Source organism: Crotalus tigris, unplaced genomic scaffold (genome assembly GCF_016545835.1).
Source record: "Crotalus tigris isolate CLP2741 ecotype Arizona unplaced genomic scaffold, ASM1654583v1 scf7180000023720.1715460, whole genome shotgun sequence".
Taxonomy (NCBI): domain Eukaryota; kingdom Metazoa; phylum Chordata; class Lepidosauria; order Squamata; family Viperidae; genus Crotalus; species Crotalus tigris.
This window is the reverse complement of record NW_024100139.1, coordinates 811,490-829,676: the sequence shown is the minus strand read 5'-3', so window position 1 is coordinate 829,676 and position 18,187 is coordinate 811,490. Positions and strand designations below refer to the sequence as shown.

Here is an 18,187-nt window from a genome sequence, read left to right as displayed (position 1 = left end):
TGGAAATGGGCCTGGGACCCCTGCAGGCACCGGCTCAGCCCACATCAAGACCTCCACCTCATTGGAAGCGGGCTTTCTGGCTCCCCTCCAGTCCGTCACTGCAGCCAAGAAGGGACCCCAAAGACTGGCTGCTTCTGCCCCCTTCAGATGATACACTTTAGAATAGAATAGAACAGAGCTGGAAGGGACCTTGGAGGTCTTCTAGTCCAGCCTCTCGCTCAAGCAGGAGAGCCTACACCACAGGTCGGCAACCTGCGGCTCCAGCCGCAGGTGGCTCTTTGAGCCTTCCCCTGCGGCTCCCAGCCTCCTCTGCCATTTGCAGACAGAGACAGAGAGAGGCAATTGCTCTCTCTCTCTCGCTCTCTCTTTCTCTCTCTGTGTGTGTGTGTGTGTGTGTGTGTGTGTGTGTGTGTGTGTTTGTGTGTGTGTGCAAAAAAGAGTGGACTCACAAAGCTTATTGGGCAGAGCTCCTCCCTTTGCTGCATCTCTGCAGGAAGCAGGAAGGGCAGGAGAGAGCTAGTTAGCCCAGCTAGGCTGACTCAGGAATTCTGGGAGTTGAAGTCCATGAGTCATAAAAGAGCTGAGGTTGCCTACCCCCGAGCTTGTTGGAGAACAGCTTCAAGCCAGCTTGCCAGGTAAGCAGAAGATCAAAGAGAGGGAGAGAGAAAAAGAGAGAGAGGGAGAGAAAAAGAGAGAGAGAGGGAGAGAAAGAGAGACAGAGAGAGAGAGAGAGAGAGAGAGACCCTTCTGACATCTAAAATGAAGATAATACTGCATATATCCTTTTTTTATGCAGTGTTAGCCTCATTTTAGATATCAAAAGGGTTTTGCGGCTCCCAGTGTTTTGTTTTTGGTGGGAAATGGGTCCAAGTGACTCTTTGAGTGTTTTGGGTTGCCTACCCCTGGCCTACATCATTCCAGACAAGTGACTGTCCAGTCTCCTCTTAAAAACCTCCAGTGATGGAGCGCCCACGATTTCTGGAGGCAAGCTGTTCCACTCGTTAATTGTCCTCACTGTCAGGAAGTTTTTCCTTAATTCCAGGTTGTTTCTCTCTTTAGTCAGTTTCCAACCATTGTTTCTTGTTCTGCCCTTGGGTGCTCTGGAGAATAGTTTGATGCCCACTTGATGGAAATAAAAGTGCAGGAAGGCAAACAGACCTGCCTGCAGACATTGTCCCCTATGCCTAGCTTCCTGTTCTGACAAATAATAATCCTGACATGCCTTCAGTCAGCTGTCAAGCTTACCTGGGACTTTGCCAGGAAGTCATGGACCTTAGTGACAGTAACTGGCCGGGTCACCACAACGCTGGGAGGAACACAGCCCAGGTTGCAGGTCCTCCAAGCCGTTATGGCTGCTCGGCTCCCATCTGGGCAAAGGAGTTCAAAATCCCTGGGAGTGTAGCTGGTGGCCCATCCTGAGCTATTCAGGTCTGCAAGGAACAAAGTAACCGACTTGAACTATTTAGCATCACAACGTTTTCTGCAAATCTCACCAAATAAGGATATGATCATTGCTGATTTTCTGAGCGCTGAACTTGAAGTGCCGAGGACAGAAAAGGGTCCCAGCCCAAAACCAATGGAGGTTTGAAAAGCAGGTGTGGGAAAAAAAGCAGAAACGGTGAATCCAGGTGGACCCTCAAACTGCAGACCAGCTCCATGGAGGGAAATGCCATCCAGAGTTAAAGGCAGATTCTCTCTGGACTCCATCAGTTTCTGAGTCGGCAGCTACTCTGGGCAGGATTAATTCTAAGCCAATGTCTTCCCGTACAGCTGGATATTTGCTGGCTTTGTGCTTGTTGATTTACAAGTGCTGCATCTTCTTGCTGGGACCATCCCTGGTGTTGTTACTGGTTGTATGTCCAGGGGGCCCACTGTAAAAGCCCAGCCCGATTTCCCCTACTGGGTTATAATTAGCTCATTGGGAAAGGTGAGGTGGGAGAAGGCAGGGTGTAGCTTCTCCCCTGCCTCAATTCTTCCAGTTGGGCATCTATAATTAACAATGTTGATAGAGCTGGTTGGGGAATTCTGGGAGGTGAAGTTCACAAGTCCTAAAGTTGCCAAGGTTTGACAATAACGTCTGGAGGAAAGTTAACCTGAACATTATCAGGTGGCAATTTACCAAAATCTGAAAAGATAATACAAAATATCTCACAGTCAATGTTCTGAAGTAGGTTATGATGTTCCAAGAGAGCCACATCACCGAAGCTTCTCCCAGCGGGATCACCCAAGAGGCATCTGGAAGATAAAGGAAGAGTGAGCCCGAGCAGCAATTTTATTATAGCTTTTAGCCAATTAAAAAGAATTTAGTCTGAAATGCCTGCCTTCCAGTCCAGCCTCATATTGAGATGGTGAGCGAGATTTGACTTTGAAGCTGCTGGAACCCTGCAGCCCGGAGGCTGCGCCTTCGCTTTCCGTAAGTTTAAGAGTTAAAGAGGCTTTAACGGAATGGAAAAGACACGGACAGGAGCAAGGTGATAGAGTTAGGAAAAATAAAAAATATTAGCCAAAAGACACCAAAGGCCTGAAATAAAGAAATAACAGGATATACCACTGCAGGTAGTCCTCAACGTACGACAATTGAGCCCCACATTTTTGTTGTTAAGCAAGATATTTATTCTGAATTTTGCCCCATTTTACGACCTTTCTACAGTTTTTAAGTTAGTAACTTGGTTGTTAAGTGAATCTGGCTTCGCCATCGGCTTTGCTTGTCAGAAGATTGTAAAGGAAGATCACATGACCCCCGGATGCTGCGACCGTCATAAATGTGAGTCAGTTGTCAAGCATCTGACTTTTGATCACGTGATCACAGGGATGCTGCAACCACCATAAGTGTGTGAAAGATGATCATAAGTCACTTTTTTCAATGCCGTTGTAACTTTGAATGGTCACTAAATGAACTGTTGTTCATCCAACTGTTGTTGGATCTTGGAGGTCTTCTCGCTCCAAGCTTGCTTTCCAGCAGAAGATCCTACACCATTTCGGACAAGTGTCTGTCCAGGCTCTTCTTAAAAACCTCCAGTGATGGAGCACCCACAATTTCTGGAGGCAACTTTTGTTCCACTGGTTGATTGTCCTCACTGTCAGGAAGTTTCTCCTTAATTCCAGGTTGTTTCTCTCCTTGATTAGTTTCCATCCATGGTTTCTTGTCCTGCCTTCAGGGGCTTTGGAGGATAGGGTGACCCTCTTCTTCTTTGTGGCAGCCTCTCAAATACTGGATACTGCTATCTTCCATCATCGTCATCATGGTACTGAATATCCATCACCATTCTCTATATCCACCACATTTATAAACTACTTTTGCCTTGAAACATCTCGCCTCTCTCTTCCGGAGGATCTCATCAACTCCATCCAATTACAACTTTTTGATCCTTTCCTTCCGTTCAACCCTTAATAAGGTAATTGTAGATAATTGCTTTGCTTTTTGGTTGTCATATGACCAAATTACCTCAAATGTACTTCTTTCCCATTAAACCTGTGTCTCGATTAAGTCCACCTTCAGGTATGACTCTATTTTAGCCCACTTACTTCCTGAATAGCCCCCTTCACCTCCTTCCATTGTTGTTTCTTCTGATATATCCAACTCTTATTTCGAGATAAGAAAATGAGCAGAAGCACACTCTCTCTCTCAAACACACACACACATTTATTTATTTATTTATTTTGACATTCATTTGTTGCATTATTTAAAATTAGTATTTGTACAATTTAAAATTATTCCATCCATTTCCTCATCTTCCCCAAGGTACCTAACTTCATCTACTTGCTCTAGATTTTCACAATTTATGTACTGTATAATTATGTATACAGTATTTCCTCTGTATAGAACTACCTTGGTCTTTGATTTATTCATGTTCATATCAATTCTCTTCACAGCATCAGGGAATCTAAATAATTTGTAAATAATTTGGGTTGTCATCAGAAAAGCCGCATTCTCTGCATACTAGAGTAGCTGGAAATTTACATCCCCGATCAACTTATTTCTAGTATCACAGCAGGGACTCTCCATGCAATTGTCCATAAATACATTAAATAACTATGAAGATGTCATACATCTTTCTTTCTTTGGTTTCTAAGGATTCCATTTATTCATGTACGTTATTTATTTCCATCATATATTACTCTTCCTGCATCCAGCAGCCAACTTCCAGCTCTGTATCTTTTAATTAGCATCAGAAGTTTCAAAAATATGTTGAAATTCACTGTTTACTGGTCACATGATTTTAACCTAATTTAGAGGGAGCAAATATGATCAGCTTTCTCTGTTAGCCCTTCTTCCTTTTTCTTATACATGTGTGTGTGAGAAAGATGTAACAGCCAGCTTGTGGCTACATATAGTGCTCTCTCTCTCTCTCTGTCTCTCTCTCTCTATCTATCTATCTATCTATCTATCTATCTATCTATCTATCTATCTATCTATCTATCTCTGTGTGCCTTTAAGTCAGTGTTGACTCTTGGCAAGGGTCTAGGACAAATCGCCATGGCCAGCTCGCCATGGGACAGAACAGAATAACAGAGCTGGAAGGAACCTTGGAGGTCTTCCAGTCCAACCTGCTCAAACAGGAAACCGTATACCATTTCTAACAAATGGGTGTCCAATCTCTTCTTAAAAACTTCCAGTTTTGGAGTATTCACAACTTCTGAAGGCAAGTTGTTCTACCAATTAATTGTTCTGTCAGGACATTTTTCCTTAGCTGTAGGTTGCTTCTCTCTTTGGTTAGTTTCCATCCTTGTCCTGCCTTCAGGTGCTTTGGAGAATAGGTTGACCCCCTCTTCTTTCTGGCAGCTCCTCAGATATTGGAACACTGCCATCAGGTCACCCCTCGTCCTAATTCCAGCAAGCATTCTTTATATGTTTTAGCCTCTAATCCCCTAGTCATCTTTGTTACACTTCTCTGCACTCTCCTTAGAATCTCAACATCTTTTTTACATCGCGCTGACCAAAACTGGATGCAGTAGTATTCCAAGTATGGCATTACAAAGGCATTATAAAATGACATTAACACTTCACGTGATATTGATTCTATCCTTCTGTTAATGCAGCCTAGGACTGCATTGGCTTTTTTGGCAGCTGCAGCACACAGCTGGCTCATTATTTAAGATCCCTCTCACAGTTACTACCTATACTGTACCTATGCATTTGGTCTTTCTTGCCTAAATGTAGAACAAAATGTAGGACAATTTGCCATGGGACAATTCAACATTGTATTAATTGCTTCATTCAGTTACTTTTATTACTGATGACCACGTTTTCATCAAAATTATTTGTAACTCTTGTATTTCTGAATTGACTGTATTTATTTTATTATTATTGGCCACGGTTCCATTTAAATTAATTTAACTTTTTTACTTGTTAAATTGTCCTGCAGTGATTTGACCATCGCGGGTTGTCCCATTCGGCTTGGCAATTTCCTGGATTAATCCCTGCAAATTTCTCAGCAAGATTTTTGGAAGTGGTTTTCCCTTGCCTTCCCAGGGTTGAGTGACAGGGAATGTCCCAAGCAGGCTTTGTACTAAAGCAAGACTAGAATTCACAGTCTCCTGGTTCCCAGGCTGGTACTTTAAATCACTATGCCAAAGTGCCTCTCCTTGTGCTTATATACAAAGGAATTTTGAAAACCCCAGACAAAATCACAAGTCCCAAAGTCAGGAGACCCTCTAGGACTTAAGGCATGGCTTTGTAGTAACATTTTACTAAGAAGTGAAACTTTTTCTCCAGGGTGACTCACCTGAGGGCCCCCAGATTGCCATAGTACCGTTCATGATGATTAGCTGCACACCTGGAGGACCCTTTGCCTCTCCCCTCTTGTCCAATGCACACTTTGCACAGATTTCCACTGGCTCCTGGCATGCAGCCTTTCCAAAAAAAATTCTGGTATGCTTTGAGAAGGAAAAAGGGCAGCAGTTACTCAGTGGAATTATGTGAGGCTGGTTTTTCATTTACTGCACACTGCATATAGACAAACCAGCCAGCCAATGTGGGCAGCACTGCAAAGTAAAAAAAAAAATGGTTTCTTACAATATTGGTAAAGGGGCCTTTCTCCAGTGTTCTGGTTACAGTGCAAAATCAGGGAGGGGTGGGAGGCAGTGCACAGAAAAGCATCACTGCTACTATTTGGGTAAGTACTCAATGCCCCTCGGTTTGCGGGCAGCATAACCTCTGCCAAGCAGCAGCTGGAGAACAAGAGTGAAGGAAGAGATGCTGCCTCCTGGAGCTCCTATTGTGCCTATTGGGGTTCGCGAAGCCTTCTGCCCCCATCCTGACACCTTCAAAATATCTTATTCCTACCCAAAACGAAGAGCAGCCCAGGTCTCTTCGTGAACCAAGCTCTTCACTAGGCAGACGGGAATGCTTACCCGAGGTGAGGTTGCAGCTGGAGCTGCCATTCTCCGGGGCCCCAACGGTGTACTGTGAAAGCAGCAGCCACCCTCCTGGGCTGTACACGTGGCTGTGGCAGGAGCGCTTTCCCCTCAGGGTGTATCGGTTTCCTTGCTGGTTAGCCTTTCTCACCAGGGCGACGATGTAGAGTGGAGGAAAACCTGCATGGCGAGAACACACCGTTACCCTGAGGCAATAGAATAGAATAGAATAGAATAGAATAGAATAGAATAGAATAGAATAGAATAGAATAGAATAGAATAGAATAGAATAGAATAGAATAGAATAGAATAGAATAGAATAATAAGGATAGAATAGAATAGAATAGAATAGAATAGAATAATAAGGATAGAATAGAATAGAATAGAATAGAATAGAATAGAATAGAATAGAATAGAATAATATAGGATAGAATAGAATAGAATAGAATAGAATAGAATAGAATAGAATAGAATAGAATAGAATAGAATAAAAAGGATAGAATAGAATAGAATAGAATAGAATAGAATAGAATAGAATAGAATAGAATAGAATAGAATAGAATAGAATAGAATAGAATAGAATAGAATAATAAGGATAGGATAGGATAGGGAATGGAATGGAATGAATAGAATAGAATAGAATAGAATAGAATAGAATAGAATAGAATAGAATAGAATAGAATAGAATAGAATAGAATAGAATAGAATAGAATAGAATAGAATAGAATAGAATAGAATAGAATAGAATAGAATAGAATAGAATAGAATAGAATAGAATAGAATAGAATATAGAATAGAATAGAATAGAATAGAATAGAATAGAATAGAATAGAATAGAATAGAATAGAATAGAATAGAATAGAATAGAATAATAAGGATAGGATAGGATAGGGAATGGAATGGAATGAATAGAATAGAATAGAATAGAATAGAATAGAATAGAATAGAATAGAATAGAATTAACAAAACAGCACAGCACAGAACAGAACAGAATAAGAAGTTGGAAGGGACCTTGGAGGTCTTCAAGTCCAACCTCCTGCTCAAGCAGGGGATTCTATACTATTTCAGACAAGTGGTTGTCCAATCTCTTTCTGAAAAACTCTAGTCATGGAACACCCACAACTTCTGGAGACAAGCCATTCCACTGATTATTGTTCGAACCATCAGGAAATTTCTCCTTAGTTTTAGGTCAGATGTCTTTTTCTTCAATTTCATCTGTTACTTCTTGTTCTGCCTTCTGGTGCTTTGGAGAATAGGTTGACCCCCCTGAGATATTGGAACACTGCTATCATGTCACCTCTAGTCCTTTTCTTTGTTAGGCTACTCCTATCTAGTTCCCTTATCCATTCATTAAATGGTTTAGCCTCCAGCCCCCTAATCATCTTTGTTGCTCTTGTCTGCACTCTGTCAAGATATTTTTTATACTGTGACCACCAAAACTGGATGCAGGATTCCCAGTGTGGTCTGACCAAGGCAGTATAAAGAAGTACTAACATTAGAACTGGAGAACACGGAAACTTTGCCATGGCAAGAGAGAGCTTTATTCAACTTCCCACATTACTTGGATTCAACTCCCAAAATTCCCAGGTAAAGTGCTAGAAGCTGAAGTCCCATATATCTGGAGGAAACTAGATTGTTTTTTAAGGAGGCACAGTGCGTTTCTGGAGAGAGTGAGGAATGGAGATACGAGAGATCTGTTACCAAAGCAAAGAGGGGTGAAACATATGAAGTCAACAGCAGACAGAAAGAAATTGAGAAAAGCTAGGACAGACCTCCTTCCTAATTTTCCCATCGGGCTCGAAGAACCAAGATTGACATGTGGCGTGACTTCTGAGTAATTTAGTTTTATTATTGTTTGCCTACAGACAGAATTGTGCCAAACTAAACCAATTATCAGTTTAATTGCTCCAAAGGATCCGTCCTTACTCTCTTCCTATCTACCAGACATTCCAAGCTTCGGGATCTCTTTGCCCCATGTTCCATATTCCTGACCATATTCAACAGCAGAGTATTAAAGGAGGACGAGGCATGGTACAATCACACTTGCAAGATTCGATTATTAGGGCCACTCTCAGTCAAAATGGCCTTAATCTTCTTGATGAGTTGATTCTCTGTTTGGTTTGTCTGATGCGGCTATTTTATACCTCCCCAGCACTTGCCTGCTTTTACTGAAGGGACAGAGGGGCTATTCACATATTACTTGAGAACAGCCACAGTGTAAGGACCCACCCCACTTTGCATCTTAAGAAGACAGAACTCTTGGAATAGCTCTTCCAACAGGAATCCTTTATTAAGAGAAAATGGTTGCAGGCATGCTAGACAGGACTTGGGGTTCAAGCTCTCCCATTCAAGGTTTTAAGGGGTTCCCCAGTAGTCCCACCCAATCAACCCCCCTTCCAGTGATAGTTTCAAGTATCACAATTCCATCCCCTTTCTTCTTCCGTCTGGATGGAGACTTCAGATAACTACATGAAAGGCAATTACTCTTCTTTGATATGTTAACGCTTAGAGGCCACAATAAACACACATTCAGTCCTTTGAAGTGTGCTGAAGGAAGTGAGGGCCATAAAGCCCCTTTGCTCTCCCCCTTTTCTCCCTCTTATGGCAGAATCCAGAGAAGGCAGAATTGGGAGTTTCTATGTTTGATAATTAAAGATGAAATATAATTGGATTCTGACATCCGGCCCCTCTTAACAATAAGAGAGATCCACCTGAAAGAAAACACAAGTAAAAATTTAGTTAGGCTTGTTAGGATACTCTGTGTGAAACTTCTTCAATAGCTTCGGGGCTCTGACGTGACGTTTATGGACCCACTCATTTTGTGAGGCAGGGAGGTGTTTCCAGGCAACTAGGTACTGAGTTGTTCCATGATATCTCCTAGAGTCAAGGATCTCTTTTATTTCGAAGTGTTGTTCCCCCTCCACCATGATTGGAGGTGGTGGGGGGGGGATTTTTGGCCGTAGAGGTGACTGATGCTCTCTTTTCAGCAAGCTGCAATGAAAAACTGGGTGTATTTGCCTGAGGTTTTTGGGTAATTCTAATTCTACTGTTACTGGATTTATGATCCTTTTAATTGGAAAAGGTCCTATATATTTTGGTCCAAGTTTTTTACAGGGCTGTAGGGACTTTAGGTATTTTGTAGATAAGTACACCATTTCTCCTATAATGAATGGTGTAGGCTCAACCCTTTTTTTATCGGCTTGTGCTTTGTATGCCCGCCTAGCTTCATCTAGTGATTTTCTGACTATTGGCCAGGTGTTTTGTAGGTTTTCCATCCATTCTTTCAGTGAAGGGATCGTTGGTTCTTTTGGGGTTAACTCTGGCATAGGGTTGAAACTTTGGCCGTTGGCTATTTGAAAAGGAGTGTAGCCTGTGCTGGAGTGGACTGCATTATTGTAGGCAACTTCTGCAAAAGGAAGTAAGTCCGTCCAATCACTCTGTTGGAAATTTAAAAAACATCTCAAATATTGCTCAAGTACCGACTGGCAGCGTTCCGCTTGTCCATCTCCTTGAGGGTGGTGGCTAGATGTCAATCCCTGAGTGGTCCCTAAGAGGGATAAAAATTCCTTCCAAAATGCAGACGTAAATTGCACTCCCCTATCAGAGATGATGCGTTGGGGTGCCCCGTGCAATCTGTAAATGTGCTGGATGAAAAGTTTTGCTAAGGCCTTTGCAGTGGGAATTTTTTGGCAAGGGATAAAGTGCACCTGTTTGGAAAATAGGTCCGTGACTGTCCAGATAACAGTATTCCCATTGCTTTCAGGCAATTCCACTATAAAATCCATGGCTATTTCCCTCCAGGGGGCTGAGGGACTTGCCACTGGTTGTAACAGCCCTGGCGATTTCCCTTGCAACCTCTTTGCTGATGCACAGGTTGGGCAGCTGGCAACATAACTTTCTATGTCCTTTTTTATTGATGGCCACCAAAATTGCCGTTTAATTAAGTGTAAAGTTTTTACAAATCCAAAATGCCCTGCTGATTTTGTGTCATGGCAAAGTTGCATGAAAGTTAGTCTTTGAGTTGTTGGTATATATAACTTTTCCCCTACCCAAGGCAATCCGTCTCTCATTGTGCACACATGTTTGTTTTTCTGGAACCAATCATCTGTTTCCAAACTTTTTCTGAATTCAATCCCAGTTTGGCTGTCCAGTTGTGGTTTTATTTTGGCTTGGGTTCTTGTGGTTACTGGCGCTGCCAGTTGTGATTCTGCCATTATTGGTCTAGAGTCTGTGGTTCGTGCGCTGTTATATTGGGGCATGCGAGATAGTGCATCTGCCAGGAAGTTCTTTCTTCCTGGTAAATGTTTGAGCTTAAATTGGAATTGGTGAAAATGCTGGGACCAGCGGGCTTGTTTGGGATTGAGTTTCCTGGAAGTTTTCAGGGCTTCTAAATTTTTGTGATCAGTCCATACCTGGAAGGGGATTTTGTTGCCTTCCAGGAACTGTCGCCACGTGAGTAATGCCCAACGTATCCCATAAGCCTCCTTCTCCCATACGGGCCAGCGCTGTTCTGTTTCCGTGAGTTTCTTAGATGTATATGCACAGGGTTGCAATACTGCATCATCATTTTCTTGTAATAGCACAGCCCCCACTGCCACATCACTTGCATCTGCCTGTATTATGAAGGGCTTGTCCATATCTGGGTGCCTTAGTACTGGTTCGGCAGAAAAAAGTCTCTTTAGTCTCTCAAACGCTGCTTGGCACTCCATTGTCCATGTTAGTGGCTGGCTAGGTTTTACTGAGGATGTTCCCTTCGTTTTTAGTAAGTTGGTGAGGGGCAAGGCTATCTGTGCAAATGAGGGGATGAATTGGCGGTAAAAATTTGCAAAGCCCAGGAAACTTTGTAGTTGCTTTCTTGTGCGGGGTGGTGCCCATTCTAATACTGCTCTGACCTTCTCTGGGTCCATTTCAATGCCCTGTGGGGATATGCGATAGCCTAGGTAGTCTATCCTTTCCTGGTGGAATTCGCATTTTGAGAGTTTGGCATATAGGTGAGCGGCTCGCAGCTTCTTTAAAACCGCTCTGACAAGTTTGACGTGTTCTTCTTTTGTTTCGGTAAAGATAAGAATGTCGTCCAAGTAAACAAGGACCCCCTTAAACAGGTGCTCCCTTAGAACGTCATTGATTAATTGCATAAAGACTGCAGGGCCCCCTTGTAATCCAAATGGCAAGACTTTGAATTGATAGCACCCCATGGGGCAGTTAAATGCAGTCTTCCATTCGTCCCCTTCCTTGATTCTCACGCGATAGTAAGCTTCCCTTAAGTCTAGTTTAGAAAAAATTTTCCCTTTCGATAGGTGTGACAGCATGTCTTTCATGAGGGGCAGCGGGTATAGGTTGCTTTCACTGATTGTGTTCAGGGCCCTATAATCCACGCATAAACGTAAAGAGCCATCCTTCTTCTCTCTAAAAAGGACCGGGGCAGCCACTTTAGGCTTAGCTGGTTCAATGAAACCTCTCTCCAGGTTTTTTTTTATAAATCTTTCCATTTCCTCCTTCTCCTTTGGGCTCATGGAGTATAATCTGGGCTTCGGGAGTTTTGCCCCAGGCTTGAATTCAATGGTACAGTCTGTGGGTCGGTGGGGGGGAAGCTCATTCGCCCTCTCCTCACTGAAGACTTCAGCAAGGTCCCTATATTCCTCTGGTATTTCTGTTAATCTTTTTTCCTCTCCTATGGATGCTTTTTCTATTCTTGATTCTGGTAGCCTCTCTTGGGGTTTTAAGTCCATAGGGTCCCCCTTCGGGAATTTGATTTCTGTCGTCCTCCAATTTACCCAGGGGTTCCATTTTTTCAACCATTCCATCCCTAGAATCATTGGGCATTCCATACCTGGGGTCACCACAAACGTTAAGTCCTCTTCATGGTTGCCCAGGGAGAGATGTATTGGCAAAGTGGCTAGGGTAGCTGGCACCCCCCCTGCTATGGATCCATCTAGCTGGCCAAATGAGATTGGTTGTTCCAGTCTCCTGGATGGGATGCCCAGATTCCCCACTAGTGTTGGGCTAATGAGGCAGCGGGTGCAGCCAGAGTCTATTAAGGCTTTCACCTTCACAGCTTCGGGCATGGGGGGGATTAATATAGTCACTGTTTTGAAGATGGGTGTGATGCGTCCACTTACCAGGGGTTCGCCTTCCGAGCTGTCATCTGAGGCATCCACCGTCCCTGTGGTGTAGGCTGGAGTTCTTTCCCCTTGGTGAGCAGAGGTGGGGTTTTCTGCAATTTCCATCATTTTCATGGCTGTTTCTTTTGGCTTAGCTGAATACCCTCTGGGTTTGTTGATTGGGGATCTGTCTGGGTTGTGCTGGGGGGCCTTTGAGCGGCATTCTACAGCTCGATGCCCTTCTCTTCCGCACTTGAAACACCCCATCTGCTTCTTGGCTGTATCCGATGATTTCACCGGTTGGTGTGTCAGCTCAGGCGGGGGGCGGCTCCATTGTTTTCCTCGGCGATGCCTCTTCAATATGTCGATCTCTGCTTCCTCTGCCAAGACGTACCATTCCTCAAGTCGATGTGGGTCTCCTCGGGGCAGGCAAGCATCATATAGATCATAGTTTAGTCCGTCTTTGAAACGGCCAAGGAGGATGTCTTCTGGCCAATTCAGTTTGCTGGCAATGGCTCGGAATTCTTGTGTATACTCAGCCACTGGGCGTTTGCCCTGCCTCATCGTTGTTATTCTTTCACGGGCTTTGCGATCAGCCAGGGGGTCTTCAAATCGTCTTCTCAACGAGGACATGAAACGGTTGAAGTTACTGAGTTCTGGGGCATTGGAGTCATGCAGGTTCACCACCCAATCTGCAGCTGGTCCATCCAGGGCAGATTGCACGATCCGGATGCGGGCTTTGTCGCTGGGGATGTCCTGCCCATATTCCTCCATGTAGCTGAGGACTTGGGTTAGGAAAAACCCCAAGCGTGTTGGCTCCCCTTTGAATTTCACCTCCAACGGTGGACGTCTTGGAATGGATCGGTGCCTCCATTGTGGGTGGTAGTGTCTTCCGTCCAGATTTCCATCTGTGGTCCGGTAGGGGGTGGGAGCTCCTGGATCAGTAAATGTCCCTGGGGTTGCAGGTTCCACGTCCCCCTCGGTGTCTCTCCCTTTGTGGCTCCAGGAACTGGGGCGGGCGTAGGGCTCAGGAATCTCCTCTCCTAGGGAGCTGAGAGTTCTCTTCATCAGGTCAATAGCTTTCTCTAGGATCCAGTCTGAGTACGGCATACAGCTTCCTCCCTCTTCACTTGCGTGCAGGGATTTCTCCATCTCCTGCTTCCATTCTGGTTGCTTGGTCCCCGTCTCAGGGTCACTTTTCTTGATTCCTTTCCCCACTCGCTTTTCTTTCCAACGCCCATCGACCAGCGAGGCTTGTGGTCCTGTGTCTCCACCACTTCTTCTTCTGAGAAATCTGGCCTCTCGGATCCCAACATCTGGCAAGGTTCCAACTGGGTCAGCGGCTCTCTTTCCAGGGAGTTTTCTCCCTCTCTTGCTTCGTTGTCTGACATGGTAAATTTTTGCAAAATCCCCCGGCAAGGGTCTACCTTCCAGGTGGATTAATTTTGCAAGTCCTGTCTAATGTAAGGACCCACCCCACTTTGCATCTTAAGAAGACAGAACTCTTGGAATAATTCTTCCAACAGGAATCCTTTATTAAGAGAAAATGGTTGCAGGCATGCTAGACAGGACTTGGGGTTCAAGCTCTCCCATTCAAGGTTTTAAGGGGTTCCCCAGTAGTCCCACCCAATCAACCCCCCTTCCAGTGATAGTTTCAAGTATCACAATTCCATCCCCTTTCTTCTTCCGTCTGGATGGAGACTTCAGATAACTACATGAAAGGCAATTACTCTTCTTTGATATGTTAAAGCTTAGAGGCCACAATAAACACACATTCAGTCCTTTGAAGTGTGCTGAAGGAAGTGAGGGCCATAAAGCCCCTTTGCTCTCCCCCTTTTCTCCCTCTTATGGCAGAATCCAGAGAAGGCAGAATTGGGAGTTTCTATGTTTGATAATTAAAGATGAAATATAATTGGATTCTGACACACAGTTTTGTAACTCTAGAAAATGCTTTGACCGCCAATGTAGCACAGGGCAGCTACAGAAGAGGGCAGAGAAATTCTGTGTGGCCTGTCTCTCAAAAAGAACTGCACTACTTTTCCATATATCATATTTACTCTGTTTATTTTATGTCATTCAAGGAACATTAATTTTCAGCACAAAAGAAAAAAGCATAAAGAAAACATACCTTTGAAATCAGTAACACGCAGTTAAAAGCAATCCTTAAAAAACTAGACTAGAAAGCCTTTTAAAACTCTACAAGGGGCAAATGGACCTTGATGAAGGGTCTTTGTGGGAACAGAGACCCAGGAACTGGGTCTTACACACAAGTCTGCCCTCTCCTCCAAGGTGGCCTCATGTCAGGTTATCATAGTAGCTTAAATAAACAACTATTGAGCAGAGAGCAGACTTTCTGCTGCTGGCCATTAAGTGTCATTTTCCTTAATTCTGAAATATGTTAATCAGCTACAGCAAGAGAGCATTAGAGCAGGACAAACCATGTGCCAAAGCAATGCTCGAGGAACAGTGCAGCACTCACTCCCACTTACCCCCAACATGGGTCAACGTCTCCGGTTCCAGCCTTGTGGGAGCACATCCTTCTCCTGTGCAGAAGAGACAGAAGGCTGAAGAGCTGCTCTCCAGGGCTCGCCAGACAAAAGCAGTGGGCTAAAAAACTGACAACACCACAACTTTGCTCTCAGGCAGGAAATGGCCTTCTCCCTCACACATGAGAGCCACACAATGACTGGACTGGGATCTTCTGGCCCAGGATTTGAGCAATCTGGCCTCTCTCTCCTTTCGAAGCACAAGGCAACTGAAGTAGCCTGTGACAGAACAGCACTGCGTAGTTGCTTTGTGTTACAGTTCGCATCCTCTCCAGCCCGTCTCCCCTTGCAGGCCTGGTCTTTTTAGTTTGTAAGCATAAGGGCAACCCTCCCCCCCCCTCCAGACTTTAAACTGACACCGTCTTTCTAACTGATGCTTTGAAAGACTAAACATTTTGCACGTCATCCAGACTGTTGCTCCTCAAGAGCCATTTTGGTCAGAAAACCAGCACCTCCCCAGATGCTCCAATGGGCTTTCCCCCATCTCCTGTACCAAGGGCATGCCTGGTGTTCCATTTTTCTGTTTATGATTTTAATGAAAATCAAATCTTACCATAACACTCTGCCGCAACAGGGGCGAGCGTGCAGGTCTCCGCAAAGTATGCATGGGTGGCGTCCAGCGTGACAGCATCTGCTTCGTTCTTCTGTCAGGGGAAGAACCACTCGGTCAGCTGCGAGAGGCCTGCTCTTTTCGGAGGAAAAACTGCTCTTGCCTGGTGTGATGGTCTGGCTGGGACCACAGCCTTTGCCAGCCAGATTGGAGTAAGAAAATAACGGATCTCAGAAAATGAAATGGGAACCCAAACTTCTTAGAATGTCATGTCATTTCTTGGGCAGGATTTGTATATTTTAAGTCACGGTTTATTTAAATAAACCAGAATTAGCTGGATTCACAAGCCATAATTGTTGTACTAATATTATGCTATGCCTCAAACAAATCACCCAACACCTTAGCGCAGAGGGCCATGTTTAGTGGTGGGATTCAGCCGGTTTGCACCACTTCGGCCGAACCGGTAGCTAATTTTTTGTTGCCCAGGCCCAGAATGGACTTCCGGAAGCGGCATCCACACAGAGAACCGGTTGTTCACCTATTTGAATCCCATCACTGGCCATGTTCCCCAAGGACCACTCTTTTTTTGGCTCGCTGAGCTCCCCAAATAGGATCATTGAATAAATAAGCTATTTTCCGCCATTTTGATGTGGAAGGTTCAAGTCCATTATTGTGTGAGCCATAAAATAAGTGTATCCAGTGAAAAACGAAGAGGACCTCCCACTTCACTCTTCCCAAAGCAGCTCTGCACTTGTGGCTGATGCAGTTCCACTCAGTCGGTTCCCTGCTGACTTAGTGCCGTGCTTGAGTCAAAAATTTCAGCTCCTTCCTGTGCTCCAAAGCCTCTGCCTGCCTCTGCACAAGGGCTGCCTGGCTAGGGAGAGCAGGTTTCTGTTTCTAAAATGCCCAGGACTGAAAGCTAGGTAGCAAGGTGAGCGGGTGCTTATCTTTCCTCCCATCGCTTAAAACCCACAATTCATTGCACGCCTGGATCAACTAATCCTAGCAGGATCCCACGAGCCAGTCTCTCCGGCAGAGAGGTGGGCTCAGAGTTCCAATCCTATGTATAGGCACCTAGTCTGAGTCCAGAGGTACTCCTCACACCCCTCCTCCGTGCAATTTTGATAAAAGCCCTACATGGCTTGGGACCAGGTTATTTTCCCAGTCGTATCCGCCCAACCCTCTGGAGCGGGGAGGCAGGGAATGTTGGGGGTCCTCTCTCCCTCCCCCTTTCCATTTAGGACAGTGGTTCTCAACCTTTTTAATGCCGCGACCCCCAACCAGTCGTAAGTCGAGGACTACTCAACCGGTCGTAAGTCAAGGACTACTCAACTGGTGCAGAACCGTTTGCAGAATGGGACTTTTGGCGGGCTCAGCAGGGCAGAGACAGCCTGGACAATTCCTATTGGCTTTTGAAAGCCAATAGAATTAGACTCTATTCAAGAGTCTATTCTATTGGCTTTCAAAAGCCAATAGAATAAAAGGGAGGAGCACAGCTAAGGGGGAAAAAATGGTGGACTGCGTTGTTTGGCGACCCCCGTGAAATGGTCGTTCGACCCCAAATGGGGTCCCGACCCACAGGTTGAGAACCACTGGTTTAGGAGGACCCAAAAGAAGGCCCTTCTCTACAGTGGCTCCCTTCCTGTTGAACATCATCCCTGCAGACAGGATTGGGCCCCGATTTGACACTCTTTTGCAAGGCCCTGAAGGTGTGCTACTGACAGTGGGCCTGGAGACCCCAGGATGACACAGAGACCATCAAGTGGTTCATCTGATTATTGTCACCAGGGGAGAGGTGGGGTTATTGCTTTTTTTACTGGGGTTTTATTCTTTGTAAGCTGCCCAGGGTCACTGAGAGTGGGTTGGGCCGCCATATAAATTTTCTTAAATAAATATAGCAAAAACAAAATGGGGGGAAAAAGCCAAATTAGGCCATAGCTCTGTTGGGGAGAGGCTTGGCTCTCTCCCTCCCACCTCCGTTTTAACCCATTTTTCCACAGGAAATAGAGCCTTTGAAGAAGCCACTCACCTTGATGAGCTCAATGCAGCTGATCATGGAGTCTGCCTGGACACAGACCAGGGGGTCAGCCCTGGCATTCAGAGCCCACTCCTCACATTTACGGAGCTCCAGGTCACTGATACAGCACCAGCGCACCAGGCTGTTGGACAGAGAGCTCCCTGGGGCAGCAGGAAAATGACCGTCAGCGGTGAGAGGAGAAGCTGCCTGGCCCAGTCGCTGGGTGCTGGAGAATGCGCCTCCCCTCACCTTCATGTCCCAAACCCTGCAGGAGGGTGACATAGTCGAGGCCAAGAACCTGCGTGATCTCCGTCTCTTCTGCCAGCAGCCGCAGGTGCTGAGTGGCATCGTGGAACAGCAGGTCCCTCCCTCTGAACGGTGCAGACGCAAAGAGCTCAAACCTGCCTTTTTCTTTCCCGCTCTTTCCAAACAGGTCCTGGGAACCAAAGCCGGTGATCACAAGTCCCTGGACCCAGGCAGCAAGCAGGCCCTACCCAGGGCGGGGGATGGGGATGCATCTGCCAAGAGCCACACCACCCACAAGCTCCCAGAACCTCCACACAGGGCAAATGGAGGCGCTCACCCGATCGCCAAAACTAGCAGCAGGAAGACGAAA

At 45.2% G+C, this 18,187-nt stretch overlaps 1 protein-coding gene across 4 annotated transcripts in view; it reads right to left on the bottom strand.

Moving 5' to 3' along the window:
• Positions 1-18,187, bottom strand: part of LOC120297927 (saxiphilin-like) — a 36,130-nt gene that overhangs the window by 4,599 nt on the left and 13,344 nt on the right. For 3 of the 4 annotated variants that reach the window (XM_039321158.1, XM_039321159.1, XM_039321160.1), the window contains 8 exons: positions 17,821-18,007; positions 17,584-17,732; positions 15,558-15,648; positions 14,948-15,001; positions 6,355-6,537; positions 5,727-5,877; positions 2,153-2,235; positions 1,246-1,430 (listed from right to left, as the gene is read on the bottom strand). In XM_039321158.1, coding sequence (XP_039177092.1) covers positions 1,246-1,430; positions 2,153-2,235; positions 5,727-5,877; positions 6,355-6,537; positions 14,948-15,001; positions 15,558-15,648; positions 17,584-17,732; positions 17,821-18,007 — 1,083 coding nt within the window. The remainder of the gene's footprint in view (positions 1-1,245; positions 1,431-2,152; positions 2,236-5,726; positions 5,878-6,354; positions 6,538-14,947; positions 15,002-15,557; positions 15,649-17,583; positions 17,733-17,820; positions 18,008-18,187) is intronic. The other variant, XM_039321162.1, reaches the window with a different exon arrangement.